This window comes from Ochotona curzoniae, unplaced genomic scaffold (genome assembly GCF_017591425.1).
Source record: "Ochotona curzoniae isolate NIBS_2020 unplaced genomic scaffold, NIBS_Ocur_1.0 scaffold_3208, whole genome shotgun sequence".
Lineage (NCBI taxonomy): Eukaryota > Metazoa > Chordata > Mammalia > Lagomorpha > Ochotonidae > Ochotona > Ochotona curzoniae.
The window spans coordinates 4,114,633-4,139,449 of NW_024467106.1; the positions used below are offsets into that span (position 1 = coordinate 4,114,633).

Genomic DNA, 24,817 nt, shown 5'->3' on the forward strand with positions numbered 1-24,817 from the left:
AGCTCACTTGTTCTGAATGACCAGTTTTATGTATCAGAAATGCTTTGGAAAAAGTCAACAGCTATTCAAGCATGATGTGGAGACATGTTTTAAAACTAGGAATCCCCAACTTTGCCGCGGGTTTACTCGCTGGTAGTCATGGAGGGGGTTGGCACGGAATGTGACTGTGTGGTGGCGACATCCAGCTTGCAGAGCCCTTCTTAGTTTGTATTCCACTTGTCTTTGCAGTGGGACCAAAGGGCTGAAATCTGCCTGCCACTTGGAGGGGAAAGAAAATGGCAGCATTTCAAAGTGCTGGTGTTAATCTTCCCTGAATCTGGGTAGGCATTTGGAGTAGGGCAGCAGGGAGGGCTGGGGCTGGGTTGTGCCTCTGTCCACTTGGCCTGGCCCCTTCCCATCCTGTGCGCTCGGGGCTACTTTCAGTGTTGTTACCGAAACCTTGGTTCCTGATGGGTTTAACATTGTTGGGGTAGTATTGTTACAGAAACAATGTTGAAAGTTACAGTGTTGCTTGCCCCCCGCCCCAGTAGTAAAACCTAAGAGACACCAGGCACTGGAGAAGTTAAACGGCTCTGCTAGAGCATTCTAATTAAACAAGAAAGGACACATATCATGTACATTGTTTTTATTTATTTTGAGAAGCAGAGGGACAGAAAGACCCAAGGAAGAGCTAGAGAACAGGAAGAACAAATGTCATCGAGCCCTGTTCACTTTTCCAAGCGCCCAGCAAAGGCTGGAGCTCAACTGGGACTTCAATCCTGGTCTCCCATGCGGGCGTCAGGGACACAGACATCAGAGTGTGCATTCACAGCATCTGCATTCGAAGGAAGCCAGGGGTCAGGGTGGCCTTGGAGCCAGGTGTGACACTCGGTCACTTGCAGACAGACAGGAAGTGGGGTCTGCACAATAGTGACATGAAAGTGAACCTGGTAGGTTGTCTCCCAGGGAGAGGCCCTGTCAGGGAAGCTCTGTGCTGGTTGGCCAGAATCCCAGCTGGATGGCCAGAAGGCATCGAAGAAGTGTGATTAAGGCAGGTTCTACCTCCCAAGAGGGGATTGTAGTGGTTACTCTGGATTCTTTAGCCCTTTCGTTTGCTTTTCAGTCTGGTCAGGCTCTGTGGAAAGAGTTCAGTGTTTGTCAGCCTTAGGCACTGGAGCACTTGGAAAATGACATCCCTGCACTCACCAAAAACTACAAAAAGCGAGTGTGGCTTTGTTTATCTCATTCCAGCTAATCTTTTGCCAAATTGGAATTTGTGTGGCAGATTTTGGTTCCAGATGGAGCAGTCTTGATAATATATTTTGAAAATTGTGCCCACTGCTCTTTTTTGGGTAAATATCAGAGCCTGTTACAAAATTCATATTCCAAAAATATCTTCTTGAACCACTGTGTGAATGGGTGGCGCTTTCATTCCAGTATCACTATAGAATCCACACAAAAACTGTTTTTGGAGTGAGTTCATCTTAATTGTTGGGTTTGTGGTTTCCGGTACAGTGTAGCTATGTTGCTACACTATTGTTTGTGAGTGGAGACACCAGGTAGTCTTATAAACAAGCCCGTACTGTGGCGCAGTCCGTTAAGCAGCCCCTGAAGATGGTCATGCTCCTTATCAGAATGCGGGTTTGAGTCTCTGGCTGCTCTGCTTGTGATCCAGCTTCCTGATGAGGCGCAGGGACCCCGAGATGACATGCCCAACCTGCCATGCCACACCACCGGCATCTTGTAGGGAATGTTGCCTTACCAGTTTTTTGCTGCCTTTGCAAATGGGACCCGAAGCAAGTTACATGGCTTGCAGCTTGCTACCCGTTACTCCTAGTGTTTAAACGAAGAGCTGTGTCTTTCTTACTCATTAACGGTTTCTTACCAATGCTTGATACAGTGAGTGAGCCAACCAAGCGAAAGTTTAGTTTCCCCTTAGTTTGTGGAAGTCTTGGCTTCCTGTGGGGTCTGTGTGCTTCTATCTTTTGTTTTTTATTTATTTACTTTTTAAACATTTATTTGAAAGGCAGAATTAGAGAATCTTCATCTACTGCTGATTCCCTACCCAAATGACAGCAGTAGCAAGGGCTGAGCCAGGCTGGAGCCAGGGGCCAGGTGCTTCTGGCCTTCCCAGGCAGGTGCCTGGGCCCGAGCACTCGGAAGCGCAGTAACCAGGATCTGAACCAGTCCTGGCTCATGTGGTATGCCAGTGTTGGTAACAGCTTACCAGTGTCACCATGCTGACGTGGGGTGGTTGGCGCCTTGTGGGTTTTCTAAATGGGACCATTTAATAGTGTTGCCATCATTGCTCCTTTTTAAATCAAAGCAATCCAAGAGAACTCCAGGAATGAAGAACAGTTTTTTCTTTCTGAGCTTCCCTCACGGCTGTGGGGTGGGGTGGGGGCTTGCTGCCTCTATTCCTGTGGGGACAGCAGAGACACCAGGCATGAAACGCTGCAGGGGTTGGAGATGCGCACGGGTGGACAAGCACAGGGCATTTTTAGGGTCCTGTAGCAGCAGGTACGAGCCATTATCTGATAGAAAAACCCACTTTACTGCACAAGGCACAGGGGCCTCTGGGGTGACCCCTGGGCTTGGTTACAGGTGACGTCATGTGTTGTCTATCGGAGCTGCATACCACACCAGCCTAAGACGCTCGTGGGTGCTCACAGCTTCCTGCTGTTTTCCTGTAAACCTGAAATAGCTCTTAAAAAGCAAATCTAGGGCCCGGCGCGGTGGCGCAAGTGGTTAAAGGTCCTCGCCTTGCACGCCTGGGATCCCATATGGGCGCCGGTTCTAATCCCGGCAGCCCCGCTTCCCTTCCAGCTCCCTGCCTGTGGCCTGGGAAAGCAGTCGAGGACAGCCCAACGCTTTGGGAACCTGCACCCGTGTGGGAGACCCGGAAGAGGCTCCTGGCTTCGGATCGGCATAGTATCGGCCCGTTGCGCTCACTTGGGGAGTGAATCATCGGACGGAAGATCTTCCTCTCTGTCTCTCCTCTCTGTATATCCGCCTTTCCAATGAAAAAATAATAAAAAAAAATAAATCTTTAAAAAGCAAATCTAGGGCTCGGCACGGTGGCTTAGTGGCTAAAGTCCTTGCCTTGAATGCACTGGGATCCCATGTGGGCATGAGTTCTAATCCCGGCAGCTCCTGGCTTTGGATCGGTGCAGCACTGGCCATTGCGCTCACTTGGGGATTGAATCATTGGATGGAAGATCTTCCTCTCTGTCTTTCCTCCTCTCTGTATATTTGACTTTGCAATAAAAATATATAAATCTTAAAAAAGGAAAGAAAGAAGTCAGCATTTGTCCCAGTGCTAAGATGCCAGTTCAGACCCCCTGTACCCCGTCCTCAGATTACCTGGGTTTGAGTCCCGACTGTAGCTCCTCTCCCTCAGCCTCCTTGCTGACGCAGGTCTTGAGGGTGGGTGGGGTAGGAGGGGACACGGCTTAGTGGTTCAAGTACTTGAGTCGCCACTGCCAACATGGGAGACCTGGCTGCAGCCCACAGTTCTAGGTACTTCATGATTGACCCCGTGGCACATGCTCTGTGCCTCCCAGAGAAATAAAAAGCTTTTAAAAAGAATCAGTGCAGTAAAGTAAGAGCTTTGAGGGAAGAGACCAGAAGTCCCTTGGCTGTTGTCAGAGCGAGTAGCTATCGCACATGGGAGGGCGGCCTGCAGGTTTGCCCTTCACACGTCCCTGCCTCGCTTCCGCTAGGCTAAGTAGAGAGGCGTTACCTCCCCTCAGAAGGCCGTGATACGCACAAGGCTCTTTCTGATCATGCTGTTTATGAATCGGGTGTTTGCTTTCTGAAAAGGCAACTTGAAGCCGTATTTCAGGAATTGAGGACATGAGGACATTCTGTCACCGTGATGAGGCTGTGCTCCGCTCACCTGCTCACACTGTCTCCATCTTCCTGTTCCTTACGGAGTAAATGTCCAGCAGGATTGCGTGTGAGAGGTGCTTGGGGTCACCGAGATAAGAGCAGGCTATTAGCTGTTCGCTCCCAGGTCTCTCGTAAAGCAAAGCTTGTCTTAATTGCTGTTTACAATGCCACGTAGGATGACAATTAGAAGGTGACCTCTTCTCTATGATGTTGTCAAGAGTTTTTGTAGGTTTAAAAATGACATGCATCTCTTGCCTCGTGGTACCTAAAGGACATGAACATGCAGTGACTCTTACGTCTTGTGACCTGGCAACCAGAGTCAAGTTGGCAGCAGAGGATTTGGGACCCTGGCCTCTTAAACAGCGCACACCACGCACTGTCGCCCCCGTGATGCCCGGTGGCTGCCTGGCCACTGTAATCTCCACAAAGTACCCTCCAGCCTGGCAGAGCTGATGAGTCTCACGTGTACCCACTCAACGGTGTTCTTCAACTTCCCCTGCCCGCTACCTCTCAAAGCTCTGGGTTCGGACTGGAGTCACTGCTGGAGGACTTCCTGTCCTCCTCCTGCACCTTGCTTCTGCGGGCTTCGGTCAGGACGTGGACATGGCACAACCCTGCCTGGATTATCAAGGGGCTGAGAGCCAGGAACCTGGTAAAGAACCCTAAGAATATGGCGGGCATTAGAGTAGGAGACTCTGGGAGTCCAGATCACCTGCTGCCAGTGCCCCAGAGGCCAGGGGACACACAGAGAGCCTGGGTCACCTGCTGCCAGTGCCCCAGAGGCCAGGGGACACACAGAGAGCCTGGGTCACCTGCTGCCAGCAACCCAGAGGCCAGGGGACACAGAAAGTCCTGAGTTTTTGCTTCATCAGTTAATGGCTGTGTGACCGGGAAGGTGACTTTGGTGTTCCATGCCTCACAGTAACTGGGATGCTTCGAGCTGAGCTTGGATGTGGTAGAGATACATGGGAAGTGGTAGCTATTATTTTAAGATTTTTACGTATATTTTAAAATTATTTTTGCAGTCCAGTGCCTTGGCCTAGTGGCTAAAGTCTTGGCCTTGTATACATCAGAATCCCATATGGGTGCCAGTTTATGTCCCAGCTGCTCCACTTCCTATCCAGCTCCCTGCCTGTGGCCTGGGAATGCAATCGAGGATGGTCCTGAGACCCTGCACCCATGTAGATGACCTGGAAGAAGCTCCTGGCTCCTGGCTTCAGCTCGGCTCAGCTCCAGCCGTTATGGCTACTTGGGGAGTGAAAGAAAGTGTCTCTCTTTCTCTCTGTAAATCTGACTTTCTAGTAAAAAAGAAAGGAAGAAATATTGTGCTTATTTGTTGGAAAGGCAGGAGGAGGGAGGGAGATAGTTTATTCCCCAAATGCCCACACAGCTGGCTCTGGAGCAAGCGAAAGCCAGGAGCCAGGACTCCATCCGGGGCTCCCCCATCGGCAGTCAGAACCCAAATACTTGGCTGTCTTCTGCTACCTTGCTAGGTACACTAACTGGTAGCTGCATTGGAAGCAAGGAGCTGGGACTTAGGCTGGCATTCCCAAATGGGATGCAGGCTTTGCAACACCTGCCACTGTTACTCATCTTTGTTCCCCAGATGCCTGCGCTGACTGAGCCCGGGGCTAAAGACCCAATCCTAGTGACTGGTGTGGGTGGCAAGGACCCAGCAACGTGAGCCATTACTTGCTGCCCCAGAGTCTGCATTGTCAGGAAACTGGCATTGGGAGGTGGAACCAGGAATAGAACCCAGGTTCTGCAGTAGGGGGCATTTTAAGCCACCAGGCCTTGGGCCAGCATTGTGACTTGTTTATGGCTGCCATCTGCGATGCTGGCGTCATATGTGGGCACTAATTCGTGTCCTGGCTGCTCCATGTCCAACCCAGCTCCCTGTTAATGACCTTGGAAAGCCGTGGAGAGTGGCTCCAAGTGCTTGGACCCCTGCCACCCACAAGTGAAGGCAGGAAGAAGCTCCTGGCTGCAGCCTGGCACAGCCCTAGCCCTTGCTGCCATTTGAGGAGTCAACCATTTGATCGAAGATCTCTCTAGCTGACTTTCAAACAAACAAATAAATCTTTAAACAGATAAAACATTCTGCTAGCCCAAATTCTTCTCCCTTTCCCTATCCTTCCCCGGCAACCATCTCTGGCTTAAAAAATGTAATACTGAAGACAACTGAGAGGTGAGAATAGGTCGAAGGATGTTACCACATCTTTTCTGGCACTCTTTATTTATTGGAAAGTCAGATAAACAGAGAGGAAGATCATCCGCTAGTTGACTCCCCAACTGGCCACAGTGGCCGGAGGTGAGCCAATCCGGAGCCAGGAGCTCCTCCGGGTCTCCCACGTGGCTGCAGGGTCCCAAGGCTTTGGGCCGTCCTCAACTGCTTTCCCAGGCCACAAGCAGGGAGCTGGATGGGAAAACGGATTGCTGGGATTAGAACTGGTGTCCATATGGGATCCTGATGCATGCAAGGCGAGGACTTTAGCTACTAGGCTACCACGCTGGGCCCTTGTGTTTGTAACAAAAGGACAGTGACCATCCCACTTTATCCTGATTGCATCACATACTTTGGGATTAAGTCATTAACAGCAGCATGCCTTGTAAACATGTCCGGTGGCATGAGGAGTTGCCAGCTCCTCTGGGAAGGACCTCTGTCCCTTGACTTCGTGTAAACTCCCTGGTTCAGAGGTTCAGCAAGGATTCTTCTGCAGTCCTGAGCTCGTAAGGAATTGTGCTGCTGGGCTCAGGGCCCTGCTGGCCCTCACCACCGCCCCGAGCTTCCTTGCTGGCTTCCGCTGTGACTAAGGGCTGGGCAGGAAGTGGGAGCAGGAGCCCAGTGCACTGAGGGCTTTGGTCTGCATGCAACAGTGTCGCAGCTCAGCCCACATTCGGTTTCCTCGGGCAGTGGTGACAGCCCCTACCATCCTGAGACCCTGGGAAGATCTTTTTGTACCTGTTAGTCCCAGTTCTCAACCCCCACCCACCCCCATTGCCTTGTTTGTGTGTCCAGCTCCCATGGGGATTCCCAGCCCAGTTCCTAGGTCCGAGGGCAGCTGGGAGTGTTGGTCCTGGCCCCACAGCTGTTGTCATGGTGATGTGGATACTCAGAAGGGCTGAGCCTGGAAACCTGGAGGCCTGGAGGCCTGGAGGCAGCCAGTATCCTCGGCAGGATTTTCGTGTTCCTTGGGCATGGCCGATGGCTTCCCAGCCTGCTCCAGGGTTGCTCCCAAGGCCCGCGTAGTCCCATGTGTTCTGATCAAACAGAACCTTCCTGACTACTCTCTGGGCTGTTTGCTTGTTGTAATGTGGCAAAATACACATAACACAAAACTTGCCTATTTATTGCTTTTGTTTGAAATGTGCTATTGTGATTCTGTTCACTGACAGATGAGGACACTCACTTGCAAAGAAAGCTGCTGGCTGCAGCCCGGGACCGGGGAGTGGGAGGTGGTGGTGGGGCTCCCAGGGTGGCATCCACGGGACTGCACACAATGCCCTCTGGAAGGCGGATCCTGATGATGGCCACGGTGGCAGGCAGCTTCTGGTTCACTCCATCTGATTCTTTCTGTGAGTTGGTAATATTTGCACCTCCAAGATATTGTAACTCAGAAATGGTTACAGCTGCAAACAGTGGAATAAGAGGAAGCTAGAATAATTTGTAGCCACTCAACAGAGCCCAGCACAGTGAGACCAGAGAGACAATTTGAAGTATGTTTCTTTCTAGAACCTGGATAGTTTTCAGCTATCCAGCAGAGCTTACTGCCCTTGTATAACTCGGGCAAAGGAAGCGTGTGTGCTGGGATGATCGGGTTATAAACACGTAGATAATTCACATTCTTGGGCACAGCTTGGCCAAGGCAAGTCATATGGTAGAGATTTTTTTTTTTTTTTTTTGGCACCTGATCTCAGGAAGTAGAAGAGTTTAACACACAGTTGAATTAAAAAAAAATTTTTTTTTCAGCTTATATGTAAAATTCTCATGTTATTGGTTATTCTTCATAACTTAAATCACTTATCACTGTATTTGAGGGCACCTTATAGAGAGCTCCCTACAGGCACCGTGGCCAGCTGAGCCCAAAGCTGTGAGCCAGGAGCTCTGCTTGGTTCCCACCTGGGTGGCAGAGGCTCAAGGACATGAGCCACTGCTGCCTCCCAGGGTGCGTATCAGCAGGAAGCTGGATCGGAAGTGGAGCCGGGGCTTGGACCAGCTGGTCCCACCCGGGCTGTTATCTGTATACCTAACATTTGCCCTAACATCTCTTTATAAAGATGTATTCATCCAAAAGTCAGAGTTACACAGAGACATCTTCAGTCTACTGGTTCCCTCCCCAGATGACTGCAATGAGTGGAGCTGGGCTAGACTGAAGCCGGGAGCCAGAAGCTTCTTCTGGGTCTCCCAAGTGGGTGCAGGGGTCCAGGCACTTGGGCCATCCTCTGTTGCTTTCCCAGGCCACAAGCAGGGAGCTGGATTGGAAGTTGCATGGCAGCTGGCAGTCCCAGCTCAGTCTACAGGTCTCCTCTGTGCTGCTGTGAACTGCTGACTGCAAAGAGTCTTGTCTTTGGCAAGAAGCCTCAGCCTTGAGCTGAACGGCAGCACCTGTGCGTTCTTGTCCTGCGTGGTGAGGCAGGGGATTCCTTGTTACTGTCCTGGGGGTGAAAATGTGTGTGGGAGAGAGTCTGGCTCTTCCCCCCCAGGAGGATGAACCAGGCTGGGGAACCTACAGGGCTCTAAGCCACCAGCTCTCCACCTGCTGACTTGGGGTTGGTTCAGGCTGCTATGACCCAGCACAGGAAATGGGAGGCTGGCTCTCTTGTTGAGTTCACATGTCAGAGGGTGTAGGGACCTCTCTGGAGCTTCCTGTAGTTAACAGGACCCCACCATCTGGACCCAGTCACGCCCCAGGTACCCCACCTTCAGCTCCCATCACATTGGGGGTTGGGTAGTAACAGGTGAGTTTTGGTGACCTTCTGCCTTTCATCTGTAATCATGATATATGGAAACTCGAACAGTGGGGTGGGGGGGGGCAGCAGGGTTCATTATTGGACAGATGAGTGTTTGGGAAAACCATGAGAGACGTTTGTGTCCGCCCGCTTTTCTTGCTTATGGCTAAGACACCTGGGAAGCTGCTTGGGAAGGAGAAAGGTTATTGCTTTTCGGTTAGTGGTTTCGGAGCTTCTGTGTGGTGATTGTGGTAGAGTGCCAAAGAGGGAAAATCAGATGGCAGACTGGCCCACTCGCCCCCTCCCGAGAAAGCCTCAGCGACTGAGTCACAGTTCCCACCCTGGCAGCCCAGCTGATCCAGTCCAGTCCATCTCTTGCTGAGACCACCCTCTGTAGCCGGTAGCCAGCAACTGGGCCTTGGGCTGTCGTGTGCCTAGCACATGGGCCTCTGAGGGGAGCACCTGCACTTGCATTTTCCTTCCTTCCTCCATTCTGTCATCCCTTCCTCCTTCCTTTGTTTCTTCTTGTTCGATTCTAGTTGGTTTGGCTAGGTTGGGATGCTGTGCTTGCTGTGGGTACATGACTGGGGCTCATCTTTCCTAAAATAGGCAAGGCTGGATTTTTAGCCTGAATGCCTGCGCCCCAGCAGTTAGAGTGACTCTCATTGGATGGAGTCTATTGATAATTAGTTTTTTTTTCTATCACCTCTGATAAATTGGTATCAGTAGGCTTTAAAATGTTCATATGCAGGGCCAGCACCATGGCATAGCACGTAAGGCTGCTGCCTGCAGCCCTGGCATCCCGTGTTGGTGCCAGTTTGAGTCTCGGCTGTTCCACTTGCAATCTAGCTCCCTGCTAATGTGTGTGGGAAAGCAGAGGAGGATGCTCCAAGGCTTGGGACCCCTGTATTCATGTGGAAGATGCGGAGGAGGCTCCTGGATCTTGGCTTCGGACTGGCCCAGCTGCAGCCATTGTGTCTGGGGAGTGGACCAGCGGATGGAAGATCTCCCTCTGTCTCTGCCTCTCCCTCCTCTCTCTGATTCTGCTTTTACATAAAGAACTAAATAGAAGTTCACGTCTAGAGATGCAGTAGTCCTCATGGGAATGTTAACAAATGAGTCTTGAATCAGTCTGTCTGAGAGAGCTGTATGACTTCGTATGACCCACGAAGAGAAGCTGGAGTCTGGTTGGCTGCAGTGTCCTCAGATCCTAGACTAGTGCTCGGCATGTAGCAGGTGCACAGTAAAATATCTGTGGACTGGATATGTTTTTAGATGTTGCAGTTGCCTTCTGTAATTGTAATATTCTATTGTGGTACCTGAAAAAACGTTCTTGGCTTTTAGACAATTGTCTCAGGTTGCCCTCCCTCCCCCACAAGTGTGAAGCCTTTTTTCTACAATCGATAATCAATCCATACTTGGTTATCAAAGTGATGCCCATTTCTGAAAACCATTTTATATTTCTTATGGGATCAAAATAGGAAGCACATCAATCAACCAAAAAAAGCAATAGTTCAATATTTTATGCAACAGGCTTTTCTGTCAATTTAAGTGTTTCTTTCATAAATGTTTTATCTCTATTTTTGATCTCCAGTTGGCAGACACTCAAGTCCCTATTTTGGAACGTTCTCCCATCAGCCCAATTGTAAAGTTAACAGTAAAATGAATGTGACATATTGCTAGAGAATGTATGGAAATACCTACGTGTTTGAGTGTTAGGTACAAAGGTAGCAGAGCAGTGAGCAGCTATGTGTGTGGCAGCCAAAGACAGAGACAGCTGGGCCACAAGCGCCTCTCTCATCAGGCACATTGTATATCATAAATAGGCTTTTTTTCATCAATTGTGACTGAATCCTTTAAAAAACAAAAGGTGGTGTGTCATAGTGTCTCCAGTGTTGAGATTTTGTGTAAAGGATTCAGATGGGCGGTTGGTCGGGCTCCTTCCAGGATTTTACTACAGTGCGTGTCTGCAAGGGTGGACAGTCCAGGTCCTTGTCCTGGGGACAGGTGCCTGCACAGGAGGCTGGGCCTCGCAGGGCACTCGGAGCAGCCTCACCTGTTTGCTGAGGTCCCAGCATGGTCAGGTGTCCCCCACCCCCGGTGTTTACTGTATGTAAATTTCTGTCGGGTGCTTAGAATTCTCTCTCTTTTTTTTTTTTTTTAAACAATTGATGGGAAAGAAAGAGATGGCTGTGACCACCAAAGCCAGAAGATTCATTGGAGTCTTGCCCGTTAGGGGCAGCGAGCCAAGCACTTCGGCCATCTTCCTCTGCTTTTCCCAGGCCATGAAGAGGGAGCTGAAGTGGAAGTGGGGCAGTGGGGCACAAAGTGGTACCCATACAAGGTGCTGGCATCACGGGGGCTGGCTTTACCTGACACACAACAATGCCAGTCCTTTGTTGGGGGTTTTCAATTTGCTGTGTTTTTTTGTCCTTGTTAAAGATTTATTTATTTTATTGGAAAGGCAGATGTACAGAGAGGAGAGACAGGAAGATCTTCTATCTGATGATTCACTCCCCAAGTGACCACAACAGCTGGTGCTGTGCCGATCTGAAGTCAGGAGCCAGGAACTTCTTTCCGAGTCTCCCACACGGGTGCAGGGTTCCAAAGCAGTCTTTGACTGCTTTCCCAGGCCACAAGCAGGGAGCTGGATGAGAAGTGGAGCTGCCAGAATTAGAACCAGCACCCATATGGGATCCCGGCTCGTTCAAGGCAAGGACCTTAACCATTACACTATCATGCCAGGCCCTGCTGTGGTTTTCTTTAACCTGGTTTTGGTCCAGTAGAGTTACTTTATCAAAATATCTTGATTAAGATATGTTGGATAGCCTGTCCATAAGAAATATGATGCCTCCCAGTTTCTGGAAACTGGGAATTTGGAGATCAACATACCAGCAGGTGAAATGACTACTGAAGCCCCAGTGAGGTCCCCGAGGGACATGGGGATTGGCGAGGCAAGGGCAGCCTTTCAAAGGCATCAGTCCCACCATAAGGCCTACTTCCCTGCCTCGCCTTACAGGCTGGCTGATAAGGGGCCTGGGTCTGCACCCGAGGTCACCAGGTCACCGTAGTGACCCGGGACTTCCTTCCACAAGTCACTCCAGCCCCCTGAGAAGCTCAGTGTGAGCTGGGATTCCCTTCTGAGACAACCACTGTTTACAAAACAGAGTCCAAGTCAAGTCTTGTTTACAATGTAAACGACTCCAGGCCGCTAAGTCCAGTGGCTGAAGTTGTGGCATGGTGGGTTTAGCTGTCAGTTGCCATGCTGGCATCCCATGTTTGGCTTCCAGCTGATCCCCTTCCAACCCAGTTCCCTGCACATGCCTCTGGGAAGCCAGTGGAGGATGGCCCAAGTGCTTGGACCCGTTCCCCACACGGGAGACCCGGATTGAGTTCCTGGCCTCATTGCTTTGCTCAGCCTGAGTCAGCCCCAGTTGGGGAGTGAACCAGCAGGTGAAAGATATTTTTTTCTCCTTCCCCCTCCTTTTCACTACCTCCCCCCTGCTTTCCCCTCCCCTCCTTCTTTCACATCCTGTATGTTGCTTTATCTTTTTGTAAATAAATCTTTTTTTTTTATTGTCCATAATTGGATTTTAGGATTCATGTAGTAAGAAACTCTTTTCTGAATCATAGATTATATCTGTAAAATCAGTTAAATAACTGAAAAGCACAGTCCTGTGTGTCACAAAAAAAAATCTTGGAGGAAAAAAGCAAGATGGTTGGGGGGGGCAGTGTTGTGGCGTAGTAGGTAAAGCTACTGCCTGTGACACTAACATCCCACATGGGCACCAGTTTGAGTCCTGGCTGATCTACTTCTGATCCAGCTCCATGCTAATGGCCTGAGGAGGCAGCTGAGGATGACATAAGTGCTTGGGCCACATTCCAGGCACGTGGGAATCCCTTGTCTGTCCCCTCGCTGCGTCTCTGCCCTCTTCTCCTTTTCCTGTCCATGTGGTGTTGAACGAGTTTTCGCAGGAGGGCTGGGAAACGCTTCCGCTGCAAAGGCCCCCCGTTTTGTGTGCTTCCAGTGTTTGTGGTGGTTAAATCATTGGAGGGAGACAGAGATGCTTGGGGAGACTCAAAGTAGCAGAAGACTCAAAGGCAACTGGAACATCACCATTCAGAAGCCAGCAGCCTGCCTTCTCCTGGCCCCTCCCACCCCGTGTGTCAGTGGCGTTTCTCAGCATGCTTGAGGGCGTGGCCAGAAGCGGCCGGCACCTGTGACCGTGTCAAGGGGAAAAGAGGAGGGCTCTGTTAAATGGGAAAACATTCTCCATCCCCGAGTCTGGTTACCCTGGGACACATCGCATGTCCATGTCCCTCCCCACTTCAAGGAAGATGGGCACAGTTCATGTCCTAGGACAGGTGCCAGTGGGAAAATGGCTGGGTGCCACTAGCAGGTACCTTGCAGACCCAGTCCTGGGTAACCAGGCCCACAGATGCCTCCTCCATAAGGCCTGGGGTGATGTCTTTGTGTTTCACCTGCTAGTGTTTCCCCCAGTGTACACAGAGATTCTATTCAGAATCTCCAGCATCTGTTTCCCAGGGAGGTTTTTTTTTTTTTAAAGAGAATTCACTTATATTCTATTTGAAAGGCCAGCCGACAGAGAGACCCATCTGCTGGTTCACTACTTATGTACCCGTCACAGCCATTGCTGGGCCAGGCTGAGGGCAGGAGCCAGGAATTCAGTTCAGGTCTCTCACGTGGGTGGCAGGGACCCAAGGGCTCGTCACCTATGACCTGCCAGGGTGTGCACGGAGCAGGGAGCTGCGTGAAGTGTGGAACCCAGTCTCTGGGGTATGGGGTGGGGGCCTCCCCAGCAGTGTGGGAACCTCTTCGCTGAATGCCAGCCTGCAGGAAGTAGGCTGGGGTGTGGGTGCAGGTGCCTTGCGGGGTCAGCCATGTGTGGAACTGGGGTCCCTTCTTGTCACAGTGTGCTTGCTGAACCTCCTTAAAGCCGGAAGGCGGTGAGAATGAATTGGTGGTAAGCGCTTTGGTGCAAAGTTGCTTTTGTTGGTGCTAACCAAGTTTCAGATGCCAGGACCTCCCACTTTGTTTCTTTGGTGACACTTTATTAAATAATTAACTCCTACTATCCCTTCTCTCCCCCAGGCCTGGAAGTTTGGGTGGAGTTTAGCCAGCCAGGGCTTGGAAATGTGCCCTTCCGGTCCCTGCTGTGCTGCACCCCCAGCTGCTCTCTACCCCTCACACTGCCTCCAGGGACTTCCTGGGCTCAGAACTCACCCTCCTACTCCACCTTCCTCCTCCTCACTCGGTCTAGAATGTGTTTCCTGGTGGGGTGGGGGTGGGGTGGGCTCTGGCGGGTCAGGGTGAGGAGAGGCCAGCTCCTGGGGACGCCTCTGCTGTCTAGCTTCTGTGGCAGCCAGGAAATGAACAAGTTGATTCCATTTCCGGATGGAAGCCGGACACTGGCGGGAAGGACAAGCGCCTCACGGTCACCCAGCCCCCTCTCCCGTTTCCGTCCCAGTGAGGGAGGGAAGTGCATTCACCAAGTCAGCTAACAAGCCGGCTCTGAGACTGACGTGTGTGTGACATACATGATTAATTTGAAAGGCAGAGTAGTAGAGAGCCATCTTCCATCCACTCGTTCAAGCTGCATCAACTGAAGCCAGGAGCCTGGAACTCCAGCTAGGTCTCCCCTATGGGGCACTTGGACCCGTTGATGCTTTCCTGGGTCCATTATCTGGGAGCTAGATACGAAGCAGAGCAGCCAGGACTTAAACCTGCACCCATAGGCCATGCCGGCAGTAGCTTAAGTGGTGATGCCACAGCACTTGCTGTGGGATTGATTTTGGGATTGATTTTTGAGTCATCATCTCTAGTACTTTTGTGCTTTGATAGACTGTAGAGTAATTTTTAAAATATTATAAAAATTAAGTTTGGGGTCCAGTTCAGTAGCCTAGTGACTAAATTCCTTACCTTGCAAGCGCTGGGACCCTGCACTGATGTGGGAGACCCAGAAGAGGCTCCAGGCTCCTGGCTTCAGGCTCTCTTAGCTCCAGACTTTGCAGCCACTTGGGAGTGAATCAGCAGATGGAAGATCTTCCTCTCTGATTTTCCAATAGAAAAAATAAAAATAAATAGTTTTAATTGAAAAGAGTTTTTTCCTCTTAAATCTTTCTTTATTTTTTTTTTAAAGATTTATTATTTTTTTTTATTTGAAAGGCGGATATACAGAGAAGAGAGACAGAGAGGAAGATCTTGCGTCCGATGATTTACTCCCCAAGTGAGTGCAGTGGCCGATACTATGCCGATCAGAAGCCAGGAGCCTCTTCCAGGTCTCCCACGCGGGTGCAGGGTTCCAAAGCTTTGGACCGTCATCAACTGCTTTCCCAGGCCACAGGCAGGGAGCTGGATGGGAAGTGAACCTGCCGGGATTAGAACTGGTGCCCATATGGGATCCTGGGCGTGCAAGGCAAGGACCTTAACCACAGCACCACCACACGCCGGGCCCTCTTTTTTTTTTAAATACACTTTAAAATTACTTACTTGAGAAACTGAGATACAGAAAGGGAAAGAATGGGGGAGAGAGAGTGGGGAGTGAGTGGGAGCCTTATCTGCTGGCTCGCTCCCCCCACCAGCTACAACGCAGAGGCTGGGCCGGCTGCAGCCAGGGGCCAGGAGCTCCACACAGCTCTCCCAGGTGGATGGCAGGGCCTCCCTGTGTGTGCAATGAGGTTGGTCACCTGTTTCACTCAGTGTTGGGGGCGGGCACACGCCTGCTTTTGTTTCTTTGTTGCTTTTGCTTCTTTGTTGCTTTTGCTTTGTCCAGAGGAATCCAGAAGAAGTGAAAGTGACAAGCTGTTGTAAGAGCCTTGGGCTTCCTGAGCCAGGTCTCAGGAGTGCGCTGCCCAGGTTCTCCCTGCCCCCCGGCCCTGCAGGTTCTCCCTGCCCCCCGGCCCTCCCGCAGGAGGGGCGTGAGGTCACTGGGCCTCTGACGCAGGGCCGCCCTGCATTCTTCACCCAGAGCCGGCTGCTAGCTGTGTCCCTCCAGCATCGGCCCCCTTGTTGCCCTTTACCACAATGTCATTATTGTTATAAAAACAAAAACGCAGCTTTTCATATTCTGGGTCTTCCCACACTCCTTGTGTCACTGACTGTCCATTTGCCTTCGCCTCTTTTGAACATCAGCCTCTTTTGTTTGTTTGCTTTATTCCCTCCCCTTTATTTTAAATTTATTTGAAACAGTTATAGAGAGGGGGAGAGATGTATCTTTAAAAAAAGAAAGAAAGAAAGAAAGAAAGTTTCTCTGGGTCTCCCACGCAGGTGCAGGGTCCCAAGGCTTTGGGCTGTCCCTGACTGCTTTCCCAGGCCACAAGCAGGGAGCTGGATGGGAAGCAAGGCCACTGGGATTAGAACCGACATGCATATGGGATCCCGGAGCGTGCAAGGTGAGGATCTTAGCTGCTATGCTACCGCACTGGGCCCTGAGAGAGATCTTCCAGCCACTTGTTTACTCCATAAATGTCTGCCAGGGCTGTTCCAGGCTGAAGCCAGGAGCTTCTTGGTCTCCTGTGTGTGTACAGCATTTAGGCCATGCTCCTTTGCCTTTCCAGGCCATTGGCAGTGAGCTCCATGGGTAGTGGAGCAGCCGGGACTCGAACTGGTGCCCAGACGCCCAGATGCGATGCTGACACTGCAGGCAGCCAGGTGCCGGCGTCGGCTTTTTTTTTAATCCATGCACTTATTTTCTTCTTGCTTGCTTATGCTCTTATGACTTTTTTTTTTGAAGATTTATTTATTTTTATTGGAAAGTCAGATGTACAGAGAGGAGGAGAGACAGAGAGGAAGATTTTATGTCCAATGATTCACTCCCCAAATGAGTGCAATGGCCGATGCTATGCCGGTCCGAAGCCAGGATCCAGGAACTTCTTCCGGGTCTCCCACACGGGTGCAGGGTCCCAAAGCATTGGGCCGTCCCTGACTGCTTTCCCAGGCCACAAGCAAGTAGCTGGATGGGAAGTGGAGCTGCCAGGATTAGAACCAGTGCCCATATGGGGGCCCGGTGTGTTCAAGGCGAGGACTTTAACCACTAGGCCACCGCGCTGGGCCCCATCATAGAGCAGATCCCTTCAAAGATACCGGTCCCTCTTCTTTACCTACTGACCTGGTAGGTCCTCTTTCAACTTCCTTTATCTACTTTTTTTTTTAAGATTTATTTTTATTTTTATTGGAAAGGTGGTTATACAGAGAGGAAGGTCTCCCGTCCGATGATTCACTCCCCAGGCGGCCTCAATGGCCAGAGCTGGGCCAGTCTGAAGTCAAGAGCCTCCTCCGGGTCTCAATCTACTTTTTTTTAAAGACTTATTTATTTTTATTGGAAAATCAGATATACAGGAAGGAGGAGAGACAGAGGAAGGTCTTCCATTTACTGATTCACTCCCTAAGTGGGCACAATGGCTGGAACTGTGCTGATCTGAACCAAGGAGCCAGAAGCCTCTTCCGGATCCGTGAGTACAGGGTCTCAAGGCTTTGGGCCATCCTCATCTGCCTTCCCAGGCCACAAGCAAGGGAGCTGGATGGGAAGCAGGGCTGCCGGGATTAGAACTATCACCAATATGGGATCCCAGCGCATGCAGGGTGATAACCTCAGCCACCAGGCTGCGTCGCTGGGCCCTTCATGATTTCTTTTTAGAATGCTTCAGTTGGGAGAGAGCCGTGGATGTGGAGCTTCTCCTGATTTGTCAGTCATTCATGTCGCCTGTGCGAGCCCTACTAGGCATTTAAACATTTTTACAGTTTTCATTTTGTTTGTAGCACAGAGAGACTAAGATCTGTCTGTCTGCAGGTTCACTGCTGATAAACAGTCAGGACTGGCCTTGGCCAAAACCAGAAACCCAGAACTCAGTCCAAATCTCCCACATGGTGGCAGGGACCCACGTGCCCGAGGCATCGCCTGCCATCTCCATGATGCCAAGGGCAGGGACTGGAAGAGCAGGAGCCACGCCTCACACCAGGCGCTGTGATGACGGGGCTCGAGACACCTGCTGTTGTAATACCCCATCTTTGTTGATATCCTGAGCAAAAATTAATGCCATTGTTGAACAGCTAAGCTTAGTTTTCTTAGCAGTTCCTTCTCACGTGTTCATCTTGAAGGTGTTAGGAAGCTAGTGCCAGCAACGGGGCTTCTGTTCAAATGCCATCATTCGGGACTTGGTGCTTGGAGTGCCCTGGGACCTGGCACAGTGCGTTAGGATGCTGTGGGTAATTCTAGCATCCCATAGGAGCACAGGTTCATAGTCCTTCCTGCTCTGCCTCCAGTCTGGTTCCCTGCTGATGGGCCTAGGAAAGCACTGGTGGACAGCCCAAGCACATGGCCTGCTCCCATCCAGGCAGGAAATCCGGATGGAGTGCCTACTCATGGTTCTAGCCTGACCACTGCCCCCTCCACGCCAGTGCAGCCATTTGGGGAGTGAACCAGGCAGGTAAAACATCTCTCTCTCTGTCTCTCTCTCCCTCTCTCCTTGTCACTCTTATAAAAAAAAAAAAGGTTTAGGGCCAGCATTGTGGCACAGTGAGTCAGTTGTTGCCTTTGGCATCCCCCATATGACACCCGCTTGAGTCTCGGCTGCTGTGTTTCCCACTTGCTGCTGGGAAAGCAGCAGCAGAACGCATGTTGCAGCCAGCCTTTGAAAAGTTGCCGCTTGGTCAAGTTGCGGTGTGCCAGTCACGAGGCCCATCCAGTTATCTAAGATGAGTTCTCCCACCTTATCCAACTATATCCATGCGAGCTGACTTTGTCATGCATTTCACCCTGAGTGAGGAATGGCAGCAGATTGCCTGCAGAGCTCAGCTGTCTTCCATTAAGCCAGGCATGAAAGAGATTTGGAAAAAATGCAAAACTGCACCACTCTTCCAAGAACTTTTTTTTTGAAAGCACAATTTTTAAAAATTAAAAGAAGCCAATATAATGTGATAGATTTAGCATTGTATTTGTATTCATTGATTTGCTTGTTTAAAATATATTCTTCTGAAACGCAGGGAGACGGGGAAGGAAAGAGGTCTTCCACGTGCTGATTCACTCTTCAAATGGCCTCAGCTGCCAGGGCTGGGCCAGGACCTCCACAAGGGTGGCAGGGACCCGAGGACTTGAGCCATCTTCTGCTCTTTCCCCAGGCCATTAGCAAGGAACTGGATTGGAAGTGGAGCAGCGGGGGCTTGAATCACTGATGTGGGACGATGGCATTACAAGCAGACCCACACCGGACCTGGGAGTTGTCTTTTTAAACAAATCCATAAACATCAAAACCGAGTTTTTGCGTTCTGATGGAGTGTGGGCAGATGTAATTCCATTGGATACCAGCTCTTTGGATCCGACCCGAGGGGTCCGCACACTGGCTGGCGTGGGACGGCGGGCAGGGGAGGGATGCGCTGCTGGCCTCTGCTCCCTCCTGGAAGCAGCAAAGGCGTTTTGTTAAAGGACCGCCTATAATGTTTGCCTACAAAGGAGTCTTTAGAAGATCTGGAATTTTTTTTTCCCATTAAGTTTTCCACTATTTTGTCAAGAATGTAAGTGGGCTGATTAGTTTTTCGTCTGTTTCGAATTTTCTCCTAGCTGCTGAGGATCGGGCCATCGGAACGCAGGGCGTGGCAGCCCAGCCTCAGAGCCGCTGTGTTAGTAGCTCAGGAGGAGAGCTGGGCCACAGTTGCCCAGGGGTGTGGATGTAGCTGCTGTTGAGGAAGGGTTTCATGGTCTCCTGTCTTATCAGTGCCCAGAGCTTTTAGCGAGTGCTGCGTTACAGTAGACAGAGTGCTCGGGCCCAGATAACTTTATTGAAAACACGGAGTTGGCCCGTGGCCAGGGTTTTAACGTGGACTCCAGGCAGAGGCAGCTGGGTTACATTGCTGTTGTCCTCTTTGTTGATAAGGGCTTTCAGAAGCAGCTGCTCTCTTCTTCGTAGCGCTGATTAACTTACTTGAAAGGCAGAGCTGCAGAGAAAGATGGAGGGTTGGGAGATGTTTCTTCCAATGGTTTACTCTCCAGATGGACTCGGCAGCTGGGGCTGGCCAGGCCAAAGCCAGGAGCTTCATCTGTGGCACCCACCTGGATGGCAGGGATTCGAGCACTTGGCCCCGCCTCTTCTGCTTCCCAGGTGTATCAACAGGGAGCTGGATTAGAAGTGGAGCAGCTGGGACAGAGCCAGTGCTCCAATGAGGTGTGCAAGTGGCCCAGGTTGTACCTTAACCCAATGTGGCACAACTCTGGCCTCAGGAAGCACATTTTTTTCTTCCAATTATGTTGTATTTACTTATTTGAAAGGCAGACAGAGAAAAGGAGAGAGAAGCCTTGCATTCACTGGCTCACTCTCCCCATGGCTGTAATACCTGGGGCTGGGCAAGGTGGAAGCGGGAGCCGGGAGCTTGTTCTGATTCTCCCATGTGATGCTGGGACTCAGGTTCTGTGTCAGGTGCATTGGTCGGGGGCTGGATCAGAGGCGGAGCAGCTGGGACTTGAGCTGCTGCGTCTCAGTCGGCTTTGCCACAACGCTGGCTCCAGGAAGTGCTTTAACTGCTGCAAAGACCCAGGGCTTAGCAGACTGGGGGTTACACCAAGGGCGACTCTTGGCAGAGGACGCGTGTCTGACGGTCTTTACATCAGTGTGATTGGCGTGAGCTGCGGGGCGGGGTGGGATGGCGCCATGCCTGCAGAGGGCCGTCCCCTGAGCGCACCTTGCTCCGAGGGCCAGTGGCTTAGACTGAATGGTTTCTGTGTTATTGTTGTCTAGCAGTGTAGAACGCCACAGCCTTGCGCACACATCCTTCCTGGACTCCGGGACTTTGAGTTAACGTGGTCACTTCTCTCAGGCCTTTGGGATAGGATCAAGTGTAGAGTGAATGTAATCGTGCCAGGGGGTTCCCTGGTGCTCAGCCTCATGGGCTGTAGAGAACCAGTAATCTTGGCAATCTCTCTCTTTTTCTTTTTAACATTTATTCATTTTTATGGTAAAGTCAGATATATAGAGAGGAGGAGAACAGGAAGGAAGATCTTCCATCTGCTGATTCACTCCCCAAGTGACTGCAAGGGCCGGAGCTGAGCCGATCAGAAGCCAGGAGCCAGGAGCTCTTCCAAGTCTCCCATGCGGGTGCAGGGTCCGAAGGCTTTGGGCCGTCCTCCACTGCTTTCCCAGGCCACAAGCAGGGAGCTGGATGGGAAGTGGAGCTGCTGTGATTAGAACCAGTGCCCATATGGGATCCTGCTATGTTCAAGGCAAGGACTTTTAGCCGCTAGGCCACTGTGTCAAGCCCAATCTTGGAAATTTTCAATATTTGTCCCTTATTCTTTGTGATAATATTAAGAATGACCAGTCCTAGGCCTGGCATGGTAGCCTAGCAGCTAAAGTCCTCGCCTTGCACGTGCCAGGATCCCATATGCATGTCAGCTCTAATCCCAGCAGCCCTGCTTCCCATCCAGCTCCCTGCTGTGGCCTGGGAAAGCAGTCAGGGATGGCCCAAAGCCTTGGGATCCTGCACCTGCGTGGGAGAACTGGAAGAAGCTCCTGGCTCCTGGGTTCAGATTGGCACAGTACCGGCTGTTGTGATCACTTGGGGAGTGACCCATTGGACTGAAGATCTTCCTCTCTGTCTCACCTCCTCTCTATATATCTGCCTTTCTAGTAAAAATTAAAAAATTTTTTTTAAAAAGGAAAAAGAAACCCAACATTTTACAGCAATTTGTTTGTAAAGTTACTGAGGAGAGAGATCTTTCTTCTACTGGTTGACTTTCCAGTGATCGCATGCCTGGGGCTGGTCCAGGTCAGAGTCAGGATCCTGGCACTCCACTGGGATGTCCCCACACGGATGCAGGGCCCAAGCACTGGCCGTCTCCCACTGTTTTCCCAGGTGCATCGGCAGGGAGCTGGATCCGAAGTAGAACAGTAGGGCTTCAAACTGTTGCCTGTGTGGGATGCTAGTGTCACAGCGCTGTTCCTGTGCTGTCTGTATCAAGCTGCACCTTGGTATCCTAGGAGAAAATAGGACCCCAGGACCCGAGTGAGGGCTGAGGATGCCTCTGCAGCAAGTTGTCAAGGAGACACTGTTTTGGAAAGGTGCATTTATTTGAAAAATGTATGTCTGTTTAACCCGCTGTGCTGTAAGGGACAGTTTCCAGTTGGAGAATCATCTTAGTAATGGGAGAGCTTGCTTGGTGGTTTGCTAGTCATCTCGGTGAGTGTTCTGTGGCTGAGCATCCGGGCGGGGAGGGACCTTGTCCTCACAGAGGACCTCTCAGCGTGCTGGACGCTCCCCTCGTCTGGCTGCTGTCCCTCGAGCTTGCCTTGGGAGTGGACGGACAGTGCACATGTCTGCACTGCTCGGAGCGCGAAGCAGAGGTGCAGCACTGTGGAGGTGAGGTGCAAGGTGGAATAGCGGCTCAAGGCCCGGGACCTGAAGTGAATCCTTACAAAGGTCCCGAGAAGGCTGCAGCTCGTGTTAAGGAAGTGAGTGCAAGGAGGACCTGTGTGTGGAGTAGATGATGGTTATAGTTTCATGGGTGTATACTACAAACTCATCCTGTTGTATATATTAAACATGTACACCTTTTTCTGTCAGTCACCGCTCAAGAAAGTGGCTTAAGACAAGCGGAAGCTAGGGGCTCGCTGTGGTGGTAATACAGGATGAGCAAACACCTGCCACAGCGGCATCCCAGGTTCAAGTCTTACCTGCTCCACTTCCATCAGCTGCCTGCTAACATACCTGGGAGAGCAGCAGGTGATAGCCCCTGCACCCACAAGGGAGACCCAGAAGAAGCTCCTGGTTGCTGAGTTTTGTCTGGCCCAGACCTGGCTTTTGTGGCTGACTGGAGAGTGCACCAGTGGATGGAAGATCTTTCTCTATTCACCTCTCAACAGCAGGCTGACCTGTGGTGTTGGTGTGGGCTGTGGTGTGGTGGGTTAAAGGGCGGCTTGGTGCTGTTGGGTCTGACTTGGCACTTCCCTGTTTTGCATGCACCTCATGACTGATCTGTTCTATCTGCATCATTTAGGCAAATGACTAGAGCTGTGCGGAGCTTGTGGCCAGCTCTGTCACGGGCCCTTCCCTGGGCTCAAACCTGAATCTCCTGGGGCTTCTTGGGAGGTGGCCAACTTTCCTTCTGGACCTCCCCCTGAAATTCTCCCTTGGCTTGGATGAGCTCACCGGCTCTCTGGCTCCTGGCCACGTCACCCTCTGGGTTCCTTCCTGGGCCCCAGGCTTTGTGCGCCTCTGCCATGGCGGGTCCAGCTCTCTGTCCGGATGAGCCAGCGTCCATCTGTACCAGCTGTGGTCAAAGGCCTGAGGGCCCCTCTCTGTCTGCGTCCTGTTGTCCCTGGGATTGACAGAGTTTGTGTGTGATGTCCTTCTCTTCTCCCAGAGTGTGTCCTTGGGCCTTGGGGACAGTCATGGGGCTCCTGGGTCTCACTGTTCCCCTTGCTAGCCTCCTGGGCAGGCAGCATTTCTCAGGGCCGCCGCTGGGGCCCTCGGGTGGGCCAGCTTAAGGTTGTCTCAGCCCATGTGGTCCTTTACCCTGGACACCTGGTGCCCTGGCCTTACCTGATTCTCCAGGGCAGGTGCCTCAGGCTACCTGCCAGTTGAGCTGGGTTCCTGTTCCTGTTGGCTTACCAGCTGGAAGCACTGTTGTGAGCACACTGTGTGAGCCTCGCTCACTGTGTGAGTGTGCAGGGGCCTTGGGAGTTATTTTATTCATGGGAAAAAAATCCAGGTGTTTTTTAAGATTGATTTTATTTGTTTGAAAGGCAGAGTGACGGAGGGAAAGCGAGCCTACAGCTGCTGGTTCACTCCCTAGATGGCCATAGTGGATAGAAGCAAGGAGCCTGGAACTCCTTCTGGGACTTGCACGTGGGTTCAGGGGCCCAAGCCCTTGGGCCTTCCTCCGCCATTTTCCCAGGCACGTGAGCAAGGAGAGCTGGATTGGAAGTGGAGCAGCTGGGACACGAATGGGTGCTGATGTTGGCATCGCAGGCTGTGGCTTACCCTGTGACATCTCAATGCTGCCCAGTAACAGGCTTTTATAATTCTTCCTCCTCCTCCCCACTCCCACTTTTTAGCCCCAGCTTTTGTCAGCTGTTGAGAGGGACTTCCTGGAAGTGACCGTTAAGGTGCTGACAGCGCAGCTGACTCATGCACACGTGTGTGTGTGTGTGTGTGTGTGTGTGCGTGCGTGTGTGTTCACGCACGTGTTTCACCTGTTCGCATCTGGGAAAGACATTTTGTGCTGCACTGGGACGTAAATTAAATCCCCACAAAACCATCTTTCTCAAAGGAATGGGAAACATGAACATGTGGGTCAGAGTTCAGGACTCCCGGCAGTTTTCAAACCAAATTTGGTCATGTTGATTCAAAACGGGCTGTAAGACAAAGGCGCCACGCGATGTTAGCATGGAAAATGTTAGTACTGCTCTGTGTGGCGCTGGTCTTGTTGAGAGTGTTCCTGGAATCGGGCTCATCTCGGAGAGAAACCATAAACTCCCTTTTTGTTGTTTTTCTTTCCCCCAACAGGACCAGTTTGACAACCTAGAGAAGCACACACAGTGGGGCATTGATATTCTTGAGAAATACATCAAATTTGTGAAGGAGAGGACAGAGATTGAGCTCAGCTATGCAAAGCAGCTCAGGTAAGTTGGTCGTGGAAAGGGTGACGTGTCCGCTCTAGGGGGCAGTCCTTGCAGTTACCCCCTTCTAGTTGAGTGAGACGGTTCTTTTACGTGTAGAAAGTCAAAGCCTTCTGGAGCGGTCGCCGTGAGACGAGCCGGCTCCTCAGGCGTGGCTAGTTTCTGTGTCGGTGCAAGGGCGGCCCCGTTTTAGTTGCTGCGTTCCAGAGCCGTCTCTTAGCAGGCTTTGCGTTGGAACCCGGCACGTATGCAGGCCTGCGCACTGTGCAGGGGAGCACACCCACGTTTCTGACCAGCCTTACAGTCAAGCAGAAAGGGAGACGCCTTGGGGCGGGGCCTGCGTCCACCCCGCTGCTTGCCCGGGAGTGGC

At 51.3% G+C, this 24,817-nt stretch overlaps 1 protein-coding gene across 8 annotated transcripts in view; it reads left to right on the plus strand.

The window, feature by feature from the left end:
* FNBP1 (formin binding protein 1) overlaps positions 1-24,817 on the plus strand; it is a 103,621-nt gene that overhangs the window by 18,060 nt on the left and 60,744 nt on the right. For all 8 annotated transcript variants that reach the window (XM_040963324.1, XM_040963326.1, XM_040963322.1 and 5 more), the window contains exon 2: positions 24,335-24,450. In XM_040963324.1, coding sequence (XP_040819258.1) covers positions 24,335-24,450 — 116 coding nt within the window. The remainder of the gene's footprint in view (positions 1-24,334; positions 24,451-24,817) is intronic.